The sequence below is a fragment of the Oncorhynchus tshawytscha genome, unplaced genomic scaffold (genome assembly GCF_018296145.1).
Source record: "Oncorhynchus tshawytscha isolate Ot180627B unplaced genomic scaffold, Otsh_v2.0 Un_contig_6062_pilon_pilon, whole genome shotgun sequence".
In the NCBI taxonomy this organism is placed as follows: Eukaryota; Metazoa; Chordata; class Actinopteri; order Salmoniformes; family Salmonidae; genus Oncorhynchus; species Oncorhynchus tshawytscha.
Genome location: NW_024609527.1, coordinates 150,001 through 168,231, shown reverse-complemented (window position 1 = coordinate 168,231; position 18,231 = coordinate 150,001). Strand labels below are relative to the sequence as shown.

The following is an 18,231-nucleotide window of genomic DNA, read 5'->3' as shown; positions in this document are numbered from 1 at the left end:
CTGTCTCTCTGTCTCTCTCGCTGTCTCTCGCTGTCTCTCTCTCTCGCTGTCTGTCTCTCTCTCTCTGTCTCTGTCTCTCTCTGTCTCTCTCTGTCTCTCTCTGTCTCTCGCTCTCTGAAAACTCTCTCTCGCTCTGTCTCTCTCGCTCTCTCTCTCTCTCTCTCTCGCTCTCTCTCTCTCTCATCTCTCTCTCTCTGTCTCGCTCTCTGTCTCTCTGTCTCTCTCTCTCGCTCTCTCGCTCTCTGTCTCTCTCTGCTCTCTGTCTCTCTCTCGCTCTCTGTCTCTCTCTCTCGCTGTCTCTCTGTCTCTCTCTCTCTCGCTGTCTCTCGCTCTCTCTCGCTGTCTCTCGCTGTCTCTCGCTGTCTCTCGCTGTCTCTCGCTGTCTCTCGCTGTCTCTCGCTGTCTCTCTCTGTCTCTCTCTGTCTCTCCATCCACCAAATGAAAACCACGGAAAGTGTGTATGTATGGGTGTGTAAACACGGTCGTCTTTATTCTTATCATCATCATCATGACAAACACAACAAGGTTGTTAGTTAAGGCATGTGCATAGCAGTCTGAGCTGTGCTTTAAACCAGAGTAGAAAACACCAGTCAGAGCTGTGTTTGATACCAGAGTAGAAAACACCAGTCAGAGCTGTGTTTTAAACCAGAGTAGAAAACACAGAGGGACTACTATGTACACAGCCAAGTGCTTCCCTCTTCTCAGAGGTAGAAAGAGAACTCATATCAGACCAGGTTATATCCATCTACAGCCCTCTTTCTACCTCTATGCTCCTTCTCTAATAATGGTACATGGGGCCAGCCCTGTTCTAGAATCACCATCTGTTCTAGAATCACCATCTGTTCTAGAATCACCATCTGTTCTAGAATCACCATCTGTTCTAGAATCCACCCCTGTTCTAGAATCAACATATGTTCTAGAATCCACCCCTGTTCTAGAATCCACCCCTGTTCTAGAATCCACCCCTGTTCTAGAATCCACCCCTGTTCTAGAATCCACCCCTGTTCAAGAAGCACCACTGTTGTCAACTAGGGTTTTGCAGGTACAGAGGGTTAGTTTGAGGGGACTGAGGGGTGGTTATATTTGGTTAGTTGGAGGGGCGTCAGGGATGTTATGGTCCGGGCGTGTCAGGCGGTGTGAGCGTCTCCGTCGGGGCTGAAGTAGTACCTAACGGGGGTCCAGGAAGGTCCTCATCACCATCTGACTCTGGAGCGAAGGACACGGTCAGGTCAACATAGCGACGGTCTACAGACGGTTTGATCAACTTCTGCATCCTGGGAGAGGAGGGGGGGAGGGAGGAGAGGGGGAGAGAGGGAGGAGAGGGAGGGATAGAGGGAGAGGGGGAGGGAGGGAGTAGAGGGGGAGGGAGGAGAGAGCTGGGGGAGAGGGGGGAGGGAGGGAGAGGAGGGGCGGGATAGAGGGAGGAGAGGGGGAGGTGGAGGAGAGGGGGAGGGAGGAGGGGGAGGGAGGGAGGAGAGGGAGGAGAGGGAGGAGGGGGAGGGGGGGGAGGGGGTTTGAGGGAGGAGGGGGAGAGGGAGGAGAGGGGAGGAGAATGAGAGACTAAGATTCACAGTGATTCAGGAGGACACAGTGTGTGTGTGTGTGTGTGTGTGTGTGTGTGTGTATCTGTGTACTTACGTTAGTTTCAGTCTCTTGTTGTGTCCTGGCATCACAGGAACATAGAGCATCTTCACTCCATGGACAACCATGGTAGGTTCTATCCCATAATTCACCTGTAATACAACACAGTCAACACCATGGTAGGATCTATCCCATAATACAACACAGTCAACACCATGGTAGTATATATCCCATAATACAACACAGTCAACACCATGGTAGGATCTGTCCCATAATACAACACAGTCAACACCATGGTAGGCTCTATCCCATAATACAACACAGTCAACACCATGGTAGGATCTATCCCATAATACAACACAGACAACACCATGGTAGGATCTATCCCATAATTCACCTGTAATACAACACAGTCAACACCATGGTAGGATCTATCCCATAATTCACCTGTAATACAACACAGTCAACACCATGGTAGGATCGATCCCATAATACACAGTCAACACCATGGTAGGATCTATCCCATAATACACAGTCAACACCATGGTAGGATCTATCCCATAATACACAGTCAACACCATGGTAGGATCTATCCCATAATACAACACAGTCAACACCATGGTAGGTTCTATCCCATAATACAACACAGTCAACACCATGGTAGGCTCTATCCCATAATACAACACAGTCAACACCATGGTAGGATCTATCCCATAATACAACACAGTCAACACCATGGTAGGCTCTATCCCAAATACAACACAGTCAACACCATGGTAGGATCTATCCCATAATACAACACAGTCAACACCATGGTAGGTTCCATCCCATAATACAACACAGTCAACACCATGGTAGGTTCTATCCCATAATACAACACAGTCAACACCATGGTAGGCTCTATCCGATAATTCTCCTGTAATACAACACAGTCAACACCATGGTAGGATCTATCCCATAATACACAGTCAACACCATGGTAGGCTCTATCCCATAATACAACACAGTCAACACCATGGTAGGCTCTATCCCATAATACAACACAGTCAACACCATGGTAGGTTCTATCCCATAATACAACACAGTCAACACCATGGTAGGATCTATCCCATAATACATCACAGTCAACACCATGGTAGGCTCTATCCCATAATTCACCTGTAATACAACACAGTCAACACCATGGTAGGATCTATCCCATAATACCACACAGTCAACACCATGGTAGTATATATCCCATAATACAACACAGTCAACACCATGGTAGGATCTATCCCATAATACATCACAGTCAACACCATGGTAGGATCTATCCCATAATACAACAGTCAACACCATGGTAGGATCTATCCCATAATACAACACAGTCAACACCATGGTAGGATCTATCCCATAATACATCACAGTCAACACCATGGTAGGATCTATCCCATAATACAACACAGTCAACACCATGGTAGGATCTATCCCATAATACACAGTCAACACCATGGTAGGTTCTATCCCATAATACCACACAGTCAACCCCGTGGTAGGTTCTATCCCATAATACAACACAGTCAACACCATGGTAGGCTCTATCCCATAATACAACACAGTCAACACCATGGTAGGTTCTATCCCATAATACCACACAGTCAACACCATGGTAGGATCTATCCCATAATACAACACAGTCAACACCATGGTAGGATCTATCCCATAATACAACACAGTCAACACCATGGTAGGATCTATCCCATAATACATCACAGTCAACACCATGGTAGGATCTATCCCATAATACAACACAGTCAACACCATGGTAGGATCTATCCCATAATACAACACAGTCAACACCATGGTAGGATCTATCCCATAATTCAGGCTCTATTCTATACTTAATTAATATAGTAATGAACGTGTCTCACTGTGTTGATGAAGTCAGAGAGAGGATTAATATAGTAATGAATTTGTCTCACCAGCACTGCGTTGATGAAGTCCGAGAGGGAGAAGTGTTGGTGACCCCACACAGTCCAGCGGTCCCAGATAGAGAAAGAGATGTCTTCCCTGAGGAGAACACACAGACAGGACTCAGTGACGGAAACAGAGGGAGACAGAGAGACAGGGAAACAGATAGAGAGAGAAAGACAGAGACACAGAGAGAGAGACAGACAGAGAGAGACACAGAGAGAGGGAGAGAGAGAGAGACACAGAGAGAGGGAGAGAGAGAGAGACAGACAGAGAGAGAGAAAGAGACACAGAGAGAGAGGGAGAGAGAGACAAGAGGGACAGAGAGAGAGAGACAAGAGGGACAGAGAGAGAGAGACAAGAGGGACAGAGAGAGAGAGACAAGAGGGACAGAGAGAGAGAGACAAGAGGGACAGAGAGAGAGACAAGAGGGACAGAGAGAGAGAGACAAGAGGGACAGAGAGAGAGAGACAAGAGGGACAGAGAGAGAGAGACAAGAGGGACAGAGAGAGAGAGACAAGAGGGACAGAGAGAGAGAGACAAGAGGGACAGAGAGAGAGAGACAAGAGGGACAGAGAGGGACAAGAGGGACAGAGAGAGAGAGACAAGAGGGACAGAGAGAGAGAGACAAGAGGGACAGAGAGAGAGAGACAAGAGAGACAGAGAGAGAGAGAGAGACCACACAGCTCAGAGGTCCCAAATAGAGAAAGAGATGTATTTTCTGTCTGTACGTGTGTATGTACAGGTGTGTGTGTGTGTTTGTGTACAGGTGTGTGTGTGTGTACAGGTGTGTGTGTGTACAGGTGTGTGTGTGTACAGGTGTGTGTCTGTGTGTACAGGTGTGTGTGTGTGTGTGTACAGGTGTGTGTCTGTGTACAGGTGTGTGTCTGTGTACAGGTGTCTGTGTGTGTGTACAGGTGTGTGTGTGTACAGGTGTGTGTGTGTACAGGTGTGTGTGTGTGTGTACAGGTGTGTGTGTACAGGTGTGTCTCTCCTACCTGATCTGTGTTCTCTTGACAGGTGCAGCCTCGGTGAGGACCATGACAGGAATGGCCAGGTTGAAGAAACAGTTGTTGAACGACTCAAACCCGTATCCTCCCACCACCTTCACCAGCTCCAACGACACCTGGGGACCACAGCACAACCACTCACTGACGACTCAAACCCGTATCCTCCCACCACCTTCACCAGCTCCAACGACACCTGGGGACCACAGCACAACCACTCACTGACGACTCAAACCCGTATCCTCCCACCACCTTCACCAGCTCCAACGACACCTGGGGACCACAGCACAACCACTCACTGACGACTCAAACCCGTATCCTCCCACCACCTTCACCAGCTCCAACGACACCTGGGGACAACAGCACAACCACTCACTGACGACTCAAACCAATATCCTCCCACCACCTTCACCAGCTCCAACGACACCTGGGGACCACAGCACAACCACTCACTGACGACTCAAACCAATATCCTCCCACCACCTTCACCAGCTCCAACGACACCTGGGGACCACAGCACAACCACTCACTGACGACTCAAACCAATATCCTCCCACCACCTTCACCAGCTCCAACGACACCTGGGGACCACAGCACAACCACTCACTGACGACTCAAACCAATATCCTCCCACCACCTTCACCAGCTCCAACGACACCTGGGGACCACAGCACAACCACTCACTGACGACTCAAACCAATATCCTCCCACCACCTTCACCAGCTCCAACGACACCTGGGGACCACAGCACAACCACTCACTGACGACTCAAACCCGTATCCTCCCACCACCTTCACCAGCTCCAACGACACCTGGGGACCACAGCACAACCACTCACTGACGACTCAAACCAATATCCTCCCACCACCTTCACCAGCTCCAACGACACCTGGGGACCACAGCACAACCACTCACTGACGACTCAAACCAATATCCTCCCACCACCTTCACCAGCTCCAACGACACCTGGGGACCACAGCACAACCACTCACTGACGACTCAAACCAATATCCTCCCACCACCTTCACCAGCTCCAACGACACCTGGGGACCACAGCACAACCACTCACTGACGACTCAAACCAATATCCTCCCACCACCTTCACCAGCTCCAACGACACCTGGGGACCACAGCACAACCACTCACTGACGACTCAAACCAATATCCTCCCACCACCTTCACCAGCTCCAACGACACCTGGGGACCACAGCACAACCACTCACTGACGACTCAAACCAATATCCTCCCACCACCTTCACCAGCTCCAACGACACCTGGGGACCACAGCACAACCACTCACTGACGACTCAAACCAATATCCTCCCACCACCTTCACCAGCTCCAACGACACCTGGGGACCACAGCACAACCACTCACTGACGACTCAAACCAATATCCTCCCACCACCTTCACCAGCTCCAACGACACCTGGGGACCACAGCACAACCACTCACTGACGACTCCCAGATATCCTCCCACCACCTTCACCAGCTCCAACGACACCTGGGGACCACAGCACAACCACTCACTGACGACTCAAACCAATATCCTCCCACCACCTTCACCAGCTCCAACGACACCTGGGGACCACAGCACAACCACTCACTGACGACTCAAACCAATATCCTCCCACCACCTTCACCAGCTCCAACGACACCTGGGGACCACAGCACAACCACTCACTGACTTCTCAAACCCGTATCCTCCCACCACCTTCACCAGCTCCAACGACACCTGGGGACCACAGCACAACCACTCACTGACGACTCAAACCCGTATCCTCCCACCACCTTCACCAGCTCCAACGACACCTGGGGACCACAGCACAACCACTCACTGACGACTCAAACCAATATCCTCCCACCACCTTCACCAGCTCCAACGACACCTGGGGACCACAGCACAACCACTCACTGACGACTCAAACCAATATCCTCCCACCACCTTCACCAGCTCCCACACCTGGGGACCACAGCACAACCACTCACTGACGACTCAAACCAATATCCTCCCACCACCTTCACCAGCTCCAACGACACCTGGGGACCACAGCACCCCCAGATGACTCAAACCAATATCCTCCCACCACCTTCACCAGCTCCACCACCTGGGGACCACAGCACAACCACTCACTGACAGACAAACCCCTCCCACCACCTTCACCAGCTCCAACGACACCTGGGGACCAGACAACCACCCTGACGAGAATATCCTCCCACCACCTTCACCAGCTCCAACGACACCTGGGGACCACAGCACAACCACTCACTGACGACTCAAACCAATATCCTCCCACCACCTTCACCAGCTCCAACGACACCTGGGGACCACAGCACAACCACTCACTGACGACTCAAACCAATATCCTCCCACCACCTTCACCAGCTCCAACGACACCTGGGGACCACAGCACAACCACTCACTGACGACTCAAACCAATATCCTCCCACCACCTTCACCAGCTCCAACGACACCTGGGGACCACAGCACAACCACTCACTGACGACTCAAACCAATATCCTCCCACCACCTTCACCAGCTCCAACGACACCTGGGGACCACAGCACAACCACTCACTGACTACTCAAACCAATATCCTCCCACCACCTTCACCAGCTGACACCTGGGGACCACAGCACAACCACTCACTGACGACTCAAACCAATATCCTCCCACCACCTTCACCAGCTCCAACGAACCACAGCACAACCACTCACTGACAGACTCAAACCAATTCCTCCCACCACCTTCACCAGCTCCAAACACCTGGGGACCACAGCACAACCACTCACTGACGACTCAAACCAATATCCTCCCACCACCTTCACCAGCTCCAACGACACCTGGGGACCACAGCACAACCACTCACTGACGACTCAAACCAATATCCTCCCACCACCTTCACCAGCTCCAAAGACACCTGGGGACCACAGCACAACCACTCACTGATCAAACCAATATCCTCCCAGTCACCTTCTACCATCTAAAACCAATTCCTCCCACCACCAGTCTGATAAGATACAGAACTAGAGAACTAGACGACTCCCCAGACAACCCCCCAGATGACTCCCAGACAACCCCCAGATGACTCCCAGACAACCCCCTCCAGACAACTCCCAGACAACCTCCCCCAGACGAGACACCCCCAGACGACTCCCCAGCTCTCCCAGACAACCCCCAGATGACTCCCAGACCCCAGACAACCCCCAGATTCCCAGATTTCTACCATCTAAACAACCCCCAGATGACTCCCAGACAACCCCCAGATGACTCCCAGACACCCAGATGAGTCCCCAGACCCCCAGATGACCCCAGACAACCCCCAGATGATAAGACACAGAACTAGAGAACTAGACAGTACTCCTGCTCAGATGATTCAGTCAGATACTCCCAGACAACCCCCAGATCTAAAACCCCCAGATGACTCCCAGACATTTCCTACCAGTCTGATAAGATAGACAGAACCCCCAGACAACCCCCAGAGATAACTCCCAGACAACCCCCAGACGACTCCCAGACACCCCAGATGACTCCCAGACAACCCCCCCCCAGATTCAGATCATTTACTACCCCCCAGACAACTCCCCAGATCCCCCCAGATAAGATACAGAACTAGAGATGACTCCCAGACGACTCACTTCAACAGCGCTGAATTCATTGGTACGTTCTATTTAGTTCTGTGACTGAATCAGACAAGTAGATTCCGTAAAACCAATTCAACACCACGAAGAAGAGATCCAAGCCGTTTGAAGAACCTATTCAACTGATAAACACCTGATTCAGTAATTTACTACCATCTAAAACCATTTCCTACCAGTCTGATAAGATACAGAACTAGAGAACTAGAGAGTACTCCTGCTCACCTGCTCACCTGATTCAGTCATTTACTACCAGTCTGATAAGATACAGAACTAGAGAACTAGAGAGTACTCCTGCTCACCTGATTCAGTCATTTCTACCAGTCTGATAAGATACAGAACTAGAGAACTAGAGAGTACTCCTGCTCACCTGATTCAGTCATTTACTACCAGTCTGATAAGATACAGAACTAGAGAACTAGAGAGTACTCCTGGTCACCTGATTCAGTCATTTACTACCAGTCTGATAAGATACAGAACTAGAGAGTACTCCTGCTCACCTGATTCAGTCATTTCTACCATCTAAAATAAATAATCTAATTTACATTAGTATTCAAACCCCTGAGTGAATACATGTTAGAATCACCTTTGGCAGTGACTACAGCTAGGAGTCTTCTTGGGTAAGTCTCTAAGAGTCATTACAGCTGGGAGTCTTCTTGGGTAAGTCTCTAAGAGTCATTACAGCTGGGAGTCTTATTGGGTAAGTCTCTAAGAGCTTTACACACCTGGATTGTACAATATTAGCCCATTGTTATTTTCATAATTCTTCAAGCGCTGTCAAGATGTTGGGGATCATGGCTAGACGGCCATTTAAGCTTCCATAGTTTTACAAGCCTTGTAAAGGCCTTGTGTTGTAGTTTATTGTCCTGTTGAAAGGTGAAATAGATTTACAAGCCTTGTAAAGGCCTTGTGTTGTAGTTTATTGTCCTGTTGAAAGGTGAAATAGATTTACAAGCCTTGTAAAGGCCTTGTGTTGTAGTTTATTGTCCTGTTGAAAGGTGAAATAGATTTACAAGCCTTGTAAAGGCCTTGTGTTGTAGTTTATTGTCCTGTTGAAAGGTGAATTTGTCTCCCAGTATCTGTTGGAAAGCAGACTGAACCAGGTTTTCCTCTCGGATTTTACCTGCTTAGCTCTATTCCGTTTGTTTTTATCCTTAAAAAACACCCTTATCCTTGCCGATGACAAGCATACCCAACACATGATGCAGCCACTACCTAGACCACCCTGGACCACAACTAGACCCCAACTAGACCACCCTAGACCCCAACTAGACCACCCTAGACCCCAACTAGACCACCCTAGACCACCCTAGACCATAACTAGACCACCCAAGACCCCAACTAGACCACCGTAGACCCCCTACACCCCACTAGACCACCCTGGACCACCCCAACTAGACCACCCTAGACCACCCAACCCCAACGACCACCCAATACCCCAACTAGACCACCCAGACCCCCAATACGACTAGACCACCCAATACCCCAACTAGACCACCCTAGACCACCCAATACCCCAACTAGACCACCCTAGACCACCCAATACCCCAACTAGACCACCCTAGACCACCCAATACCCCAACTAGACCACCCTAGACCACCCAATACCCCAACTAGACCACCCTAGACCACCCAATACCCCAACTAGACCACCCTAGACCACCCAATACCCCAACTAGACCACCCTGGACCACAACTAGACCACCCTCGACCTCTGATGTCATGGAGTGTGTGTGCTCGTGCGCTGTCTCACCAGCCCGGCGACGGCGGCGGTAGCCGTGGCGATGGCGGGGATGATCTTCCCGGCGATGCGTTTGGTCTTGAGGCGGTCGGCCACCTCGATGGAGTACATCCTGGCCCTGAGTGAGGAGGCCGACGCCACGAAGTCCATGTGGCCGTTGAGGTCATCGTCCTTCTCGAACATCCGGGGAGACATCCGTAACCTCTCTGTAGTCCACACACAGTCAGGGGTTAGGAGTGTGTCGATAGTGCCCTCCAGCTGACTGAATGATGGGGTGTGTGTGTGAGAATGATGGAGTGTGTGTGTGACAGAGAGAGAGACAGAGAGAGAAAGAGAGAGAGACAGAGAGACAGAGACAGAGAGACAGAAACAGAGAGACAGAGAGACAGAAACAGAGAGACAGAGAGACAGAGAGAGAGAGACAGAGAGAGAGACAGAGTGAGAAAGAGACAGAGAGTGAGAGACAGAAAAGGACAGAGAGAGTGAGAGAGAGTGAGAGAGAGACAGAGAGAGAGAGACAGAGAGAGAGAGAGAGAGAGAGAGAGAGACAGAGAGACAGAGAGAGACAGAGAGAGAGAGACAGAGAGAGAGACAGAGAGAGTGAATGTGTGTGTGTGTGTGTGTGTGTGTGTGTGTGTGTGTGTGTGTGTGTGTGTGTGTGTGTGTGTGTGTGTGTGTGTGTGTACCTGGTGTAACGTGGTCTGCAGTGATAGCCTCCTCTAACTGGGCGATGGCCTCTCTCTCTCCTCGCTGCTTACAGACAGCTTCATCTGATCAGGCTTCTTCACATTCTCATCTGTCTCAATACGCTAGCCAGATCAATACATTAATATACTGTATTAATTAAACTTCACATTCTCATCAGTCTCAATACGCTAGCCAGATCAATACATTAATATACTGTATTAATTAAACTTCACATTCTCATCCGTCTCAATACGCTGCCAGATCAATACATTAATATACTGTATTAAACAATACATTAATGTAAAATGTTACTTACCCTACATTGTTCATCTCACATTCTCATCTGTCTCAATCATCTACTGCCAGATCAATACATTAATATACTGTATTAATTAAACTTCACATTCTCATCTCATCTCATATGTATATCAATACATATCATCTACTGTATCTTGCCTATGCTGCTCTGTACCATCACTCATTCATATATCCTTATGTACATATTCTTTATCCCCTTACACTGTGTTATAAGACAGTAATTACAAATTAATACTTCACATTCTCATCCTAGTTTCGCTACAATTAACATCTGCTAACCAGATCAAATAAGATTTGATTTGATTTGATTTGATTTACTATAACTATAATCAATACATCAAACAATAAAGAAATGTGGCAATTCAAACAACCACTCATCCATTAAACAACCACTCATCCATTAAACAACCACTCATCCATTAAACAACCACTCATCCATTAAACAACCACTCATCCATTAAACAACCACTCATCCATTAAACAACCACTCATCCATTAAACAACCACTCATCCATTAAACAACCACTCATCCATTAAACAACCACTCATCCATTAAACAACCACTCATCCATTAAACAACCACTCATCCATTAAACAACCACTCATCCATTAAACAACCACTCATCCATTAAACAACCACTCATCCATTAAACAACCACTCATCCATTAAACAACCACTCATCCATTAAACAACCACTCATCCATTAAACAACCACTCAACCATTAAACAACCACTCATCCATTAAACAACCACTCAACCATTAAACAACCACTCATCCATTAAACAACCACTCATCCATTAAACAACCACTCAACCATTAAACAACCACTCATCCATTAAACAACCACTCATCCATTAAACAACCACTCAACCATTAAACAACCACTCATCCATTAAACAACCACTCATCCATTAAACAACCACTCATCCATTAAACAACCACTCATCCATTAAACAACCACTCAACCAATAAACAACCACTCAACCAATTAAACAACCACTCAACCAATAAACAACCACTCAACCAATTAAACAACCACTCATCCATTAAACAACCACTCATCCATTAAACAACCACTCAACCATTAAACAACCACTCAACCAATAAAACAACCACTCAACCAATTAAACAACCACTCAACCAATAAAACAACCACTCAACCAATAAAACAACCACTCATCCATTAAACAACCACTCATCCATTAAACAACCACTCAACCAATAAAACAACCACTCAACCAATTAAACAACCACTCATCCATTAAACAACCACTCAACCAATAAAACAACCACTCAACCAATAAAACAACCACTCATCCATTAAACAACCACTCAACCAATAAAACAACCACTCAACCAATAAACAACCACTCAACCAATTAAACAACCACTCAACCAATTAAACAACCACTCATCCATTAAACAACCACTCAACCTATAAAACAACCACTCATCCATTAAACAACCACTCAACCAATAAAACAACCACTCATCCATTAAACAACCACTCAACCAATAAAACAACCACTCAACCAATAAAACAACCACTCAACCAATTAAACAACCACTCAACCAATTAAACAACCACTCAACCAAATAAACAACCACTCAACCAATTAAACAACCACTCATCCATTAAACAACCACTCAACCAATAAAACAACCACTCAACCACTCAACCAATTAAACAACCACTCAACCAAATAAACAACCACTCAACCAAATAAACAACCACTCAACCAATTAAACAACCACTCAACCAATTAAACAACCACTCAACCAATTAAACAACCACTCAACCAATTAAACAACCACTCAACCAATTAAACAACCACTCAACCAATTAAACAACCACTCAACCAATTAAACAACCACTCAACCAATTAAACAACCACTCAACCAATTAAACAACCACTCAACCCATAAAACAACCACTCAACCCATAAAACAACCACTCAACCCATAAAACAACCACTCAACCCATAAAACAACCACTCAACCAATTAAACAACCACTCAACCCATAAAACAACCACTCAACCCATAAAACAACCACTCAACCCATAAAACAACCACACAACCAATTAAACAACCACTCAACCAATTAAACAACCACTCAACCCATAAAACAACCACTCAACCCATAAAACAACCACTCAACCCATAAAACAACCACTCAACCAATTAAACAACCACTCAACCCATAAAACAACCACTCAATCCATAAAACAACCACTCAACCCATAAAACAACCACACAACCAATTAAACAACCACTCAACCAATTAAACAACCACTCAACCAATCCATCAGAAAAATATTTATCAATACATTAAGTGAATCCATCAATACAGTCCGTCAATCCATCCATCTCATAACCCAGTGTAGTCCATAGTACCAGTGGTATCCCCACCTTCTCTGCTGGCCTGTACTCTGGGACGGTAATCTCTGACAACATCCTGGACACTGCTTCCTGCGACAGATCCTACGGACACACGCGCACACACACACACAGGGTGGGGTCAATACCATTTCAATTCAAGGAAGTATACTGAAAGTCAAATTCCAATGATCAATAGATTCCAATGGATTTGGAATTGACCCCCAAACCCTGGAAGGAGGGGGGTCGATAGTGAAGGGAGGGGGTGCGGGGGAGATCGATAGTGAAGGGGAGGGGGTGCGGGGGGGTGATCGATAGTGAAGGGGAGGGGGATAATATGCGGGGATCGATAGTGAAGGGGGATCGATAGTGAAGGGGAGGGGGTGCGGGGGGATCGATAGTGAAGGGGAGGGGGTATGGTGAGGTCCCTGGTGATAATGTGGTATGGTGAGGTCCCTGGTGATAATGTGGTATGGTGAGGTCCCTGGTGATAATGTGGTATGGTGAGGTCCTTGGTTATAATGTGGTATGGTGAGGTCCCTGGTGATAATGTGGTATGGTGAGGTCCCTGGTGATAATGTGGTATGGTGAGGTCCCTGGTGATAATGTGGTATGGTGAGGTCCCTGGTTATAATGTGGTATGGTGAGGTCCCTGGTTATAATGTGGTATGGTGAGGTCCCTGGTGATAATGTGGTATGGTGAGGTCCCTGGTGATAATGTGGTATGGTGAGGTCCCTGGTGATAATGTGGTATGGTGAGATCCCTGGTTATAATGTGGTATGGTGAGGTCCCTGGTGATAATGTGGTATGGTGAGGTCCCTGGTGATAATGTGGTATGGTGAGGTCCCTGGTGATAATGTGGTATGGTGAGGTCCCTGGTGATAATGTGGTATGGTGAGTTCCCTGGTGATAATGTGGTATGGTGAGGTCCCTGGTGATAATGTGGTATGGTGAGGTCCCTGGTGATAATGTGGTATGGTGAGGTCCCTGGTGATAATGTGGTATGGTGAGGTCCCTGGTGATAATGTGGTATGGTGAGGTCCCTGGTGATAATGTGGTATGGTGAGGTCCCTGGTGATAATGTGGTATGGTGAGGTCCCTGGTGATAATGTGGTATGGTGAGGTCCCTGGTGATAATATGGTATGGTGAGGTCTCTCAGTATGGTGATAATATGGTATGGTGATAATATGGTATGGTGGTAATATGGTATGGTGATAATATGGTATAATATGGTAATATGGTATGGTGATAATATGGTATGGTGGTAATATGGTATGGTGGTAATATGGTATGGTGGTAATATGGTATGGTGATAATATGGTATGGTGATAATATGGTATGGTGATAATATGGTATGGTGATAATATGGTATGGTGATAATATGGTATGGTGATAATATGGTATGGTGATAATGTATGGTGATAATATGGTATGGTGATAATGTGGTATGGTGATAATGTGGTATGGTGATAATGTATGGTCTCTGGTAATACCCAGCTCTACTAGTAACTGATTCCTACTTGATATATATAGGGATATAGAGATATAGAGAGAATGTATGTATGTATGTGTGTGTGTGTGTGTGTACCTTCTCTGAGTAGGGGATGTTGTAGATTTCAGCATAAAGCCGAGCTGCGCTCACGACAAAACTGAAGTGCCTGATGGGAAACACAGAGGGAAATGAGAGTTAGAAATAACTAAAAGAAGGGGAGAAAATGGGAGGTCACTAACAGGTCAGGGGTCACCAACAGGTCAATCTAGTGAGAGAGAGGTAGAGCAGGGGTCACCAACAGGTCAGGGGTCACCAACAGGTCAATCTAGAGAGGGAGAGGTAGAGCAGGGGTCACCAACAGGTCAGGGGTCACCAACAGGTCAATCTAGAGAGGGCTGTAGAGCAGGGGTCACCAACAGGTCAATCTAGAGAGAGGTGTAGATCAGGGGTCACCAACAGGTCAATCTAGAGAGAGGTGTAGAGCATGGGTCACCAACAGGTCAGGGGTCACCAACAGGTCAATCTAGAGAGAAAGGTAGAGCAGGGGTCACCAACAGGTCAGGGGTCACCAACAGGTCAGGGGTCACCAACAGGTCAATCTAGAGAGAAAGGTAGAGCAGGGGTCACCAACAGGTCAGGGGTCACCAACAGGTCAATCTAGAGAGAGGTGTAGAGCATGGGTCACCAACAGGTCAATCTAGAGAGAGGTGTAGAGCAGGGGTCACCAACAGGTCAATCTAGAGAGGGCTGTAGAGCAGGGGTCACCAACAGGTCAATCAAAAGAGAGGTGTAGATCAGGGGTCACCAACAGGTCAATCTAGAGAGGGCTGTAGATCAGGGGTCACCAACAGGTCAATCTAGAGAGGTGTAGATCAGGGGTCACCAACAGGTCAATCTAGAGAGAGAGGTAGAGCAGGGGTCACCAACAGGTCAGGGGTCACCAACAGGTCAATCTAGAGAGAGGTGTAGAGCAGGAGTCACCAACAGGTCAATCTAGAGAGAGGTGTAGATCAGGGGTCACCAACAGGTCAATCTAGAGAGAGGTGTAGATCAGGGGTCACCAACAGGTCAATCTAGAGAGAGGTGTAGATCAGGGGTCACCAACAGGTCAATCTAGAGAGAGGTGTAGATCAGGGGTCACCAACAGGTCAATCTAGAGAGAATTTAAAACTGATGCTTCAGATGAATTACAGATGAATTACATGTTCACTCATTAGATGGTTCTCGGGGCGGCAGGTAGTCTAGTGGTTAGAGCGTTGGACCAGTAACCGAAAGGTTGTTGGAACGAATCCCAGAGCTGACATGATAAAAATCATAGCTAGCAGTATAGCTAGCAGTATAGCTAGGATAGCTAGCAGTATAGCTAGCAGTATAGCTAGGATAGCTAGCAGTATAGCTAGCAGTATAGCTAGGATAGCTAGCAGTATAGCTAGCAGTATAGCTAGGATAGCTAGCAGTATAGCTAGCAGTATAGCTAGCAGTATAGCTAGGATAGCTAGCAGTATAGCTAGGATAGCTAGCAGTATAGCTAGGATAGCTAGCAGTATAGCTAGCAGTATAGCTAGGATAGCTAGCAGCATAGCTAGCAGCATAGCTAGCATAGCTAGCAGTATTGCTAGTATAGCTAGCAGTATAGCTAGTAGCATTGCTAGCAGTATAGCTAGTAGCATAGATAGCAGTATAACTAGTAGCATAGATAGCAGTATTGCTAGTATAGCTAGCAGTATAGCTAGCATAGCTAGCAGCAGCTAGCATAGCTAGCAGTATTGCTAGCTAGTATTGCTAGCTAGCATATGCTAGCATTGCTAGCAGTATAGCTAGTAGCATAGATAGCAGTATAGCTAGTATAGCTAGCAGTATAGCTAGTAGCATAGATAGCAGTATAACTAGTATAGCTAGCAGTATAGCTAGAATAATTAGTATAGCTAGCATCATAGCTAGTATAGCTAGCAGCATAGCTAGTATAGCTAGAATAATTAGTATAGCTAGCATCATAGCTAGTATAGCTAGCAGTATAGCTAGTATCGTTGGTCTACTCACAGTGAGTCCTTCAGGTCAAACTCTATGGGAGACGGGGGTCGTTTAGGTGACTGCCAGAATAAACCTGCAGAACAAGGACAGAGATGAGAAGACAGGTTATCTACAAAAGGACAATTATCTATAAAGCTATCTTTGTTTTGGATTGACGGCAACAGGTTATCTATAAAGGTGCTAAAAGCTCTTTGTTTTGGGTTGACGGCAACAGGTTATCTATAAAGGTGCTAAAAGCTCTTTGTTTTGGATTGACGGCAACAGGTTATCTGTAAAGGTGCTAAAAGCTCTTTGTTTTGGATTGACGGCAACAGGTTATCTGTAGACATAAAGATGCTAAAACATCAACAGAGAGAGAGAGATACTCACTGCCGTCTTTTAACCGAGTGTCCAGGGGAAAGGAGTGTAGCAGCTGAAGAGCCTACATGAGAACACACACACACACACACACACACACACACACACACAGAAACAAGGTTATGGTGTGTGTGTGTTTGTCTCTCTGTGTGTCTGCTGTCAGTGTGTGTGTGTGTGTGTGTGTGTGTGTGTGTGTGTGTGTGTGTGTGTGCTGTCAGTGTGTGTGTGTGTGTGGGGGGGGGGGGGTAACGTTACCTTTCTCTTGAAGTACTTGTCGAATTTGAGGCGTGCCAGGATGATACAGTGTTCCCATTGGCTGGGCCGTCGACTCAGCAGCTTGACAACCTGGAACGCCCCCTCCAGAGTCTCCCTCTGTTGCATCCTCTACACACACACACACACACACACACACACAGAGACACACACACACACACACACACACACACACACACACACACACACACAGAGACACACACACAGACACACACACACAGAGACACACACACAGACACACACAGAGAGACACACACAGACACACACAGACATAATATATACACAATGAACAAATGGCCCTCAGTGTTAATTTACTGTCTGTTATCTGTCTGTCCCACACCTCAGTGTTAATTTACTGTCTGTTACAGTCTGTCTCACACAGTGTTAATTTACTGTCTGTTACACACACTGTCCACACCTCAGTGTTAATTTACTGCCCTGTTACTGTCGGTCTCACACCTCAGTGTTAATTTACTGTCTGTTACTGTCGGTCTCACACCTCAGTGTTAATTTACTGTCTGTTACTGTCTGTCTCACACCTCAGTGTTAATTTACTGTCTGTTACTGTCTGTCCCACACCTCAGTGTTAATTTACTGTCTGTTACTGTCTGTCCCACACCTCAGTGTTAATTTACTGTCTGTTACTGTCGGTCTCACCTCAGTGTTAATTTACTGTCTGTTACTGTCTGTCTCACACCTCAGTGTTAATTTACTGTCTGTTACTGTCTGTCTCACACCTCAGTGTTAATTTACTGTCTGTTAACGTATGTCTCA

At 47.0% G+C, this 18,231-nt stretch overlaps 1 protein-coding gene and 1 long non-coding RNA gene across 2 annotated transcripts in view; both read right to left on the bottom strand.

The window, feature by feature from the left end:
• Positions 1-463: 463 nt before the first annotated feature.
• The window catches only part of LOC112243111 (ubiquitin-like modifier-activating enzyme 6), a 56,489-nt gene continuing 38,721 nt past the window's right edge, over positions 464-18,231 (bottom strand). The window contains 13 exon segments of the mRNA XM_042315727.1: positions 464-1,171; positions 1,174-1,274; positions 1,639-1,733; positions 3,543-3,630; positions 4,530-4,657; positions 9,930-10,123; positions 10,604-10,663; positions 10,666-10,726; positions 13,336-13,407; positions 14,893-14,962; positions 16,837-16,900; positions 17,197-17,248; positions 17,440-17,568. Coding sequence (XP_042171661.1) covers positions 1,128-1,171; positions 1,174-1,274; positions 1,639-1,733; positions 3,543-3,630; positions 4,530-4,657; positions 9,930-10,123; positions 10,604-10,663; positions 10,666-10,726; positions 13,336-13,407; positions 14,893-14,962; positions 16,837-16,900; positions 17,197-17,248; positions 17,440-17,568 — 1,158 coding nt within the window. The 3' untranslated portion in view covers positions 464-1,127.
• LOC121845026 lies at positions 6,497-7,470 on the bottom strand. The gene is made up of 3 exons (XR_006082294.1): positions 7,305-7,470; positions 6,761-7,089; positions 6,497-6,556 (listed from the first exon to the last, which is right to left on the bottom strand). It is a non-coding gene; the product is annotated as an uncharacterized LOC121845026 (long non-coding RNA).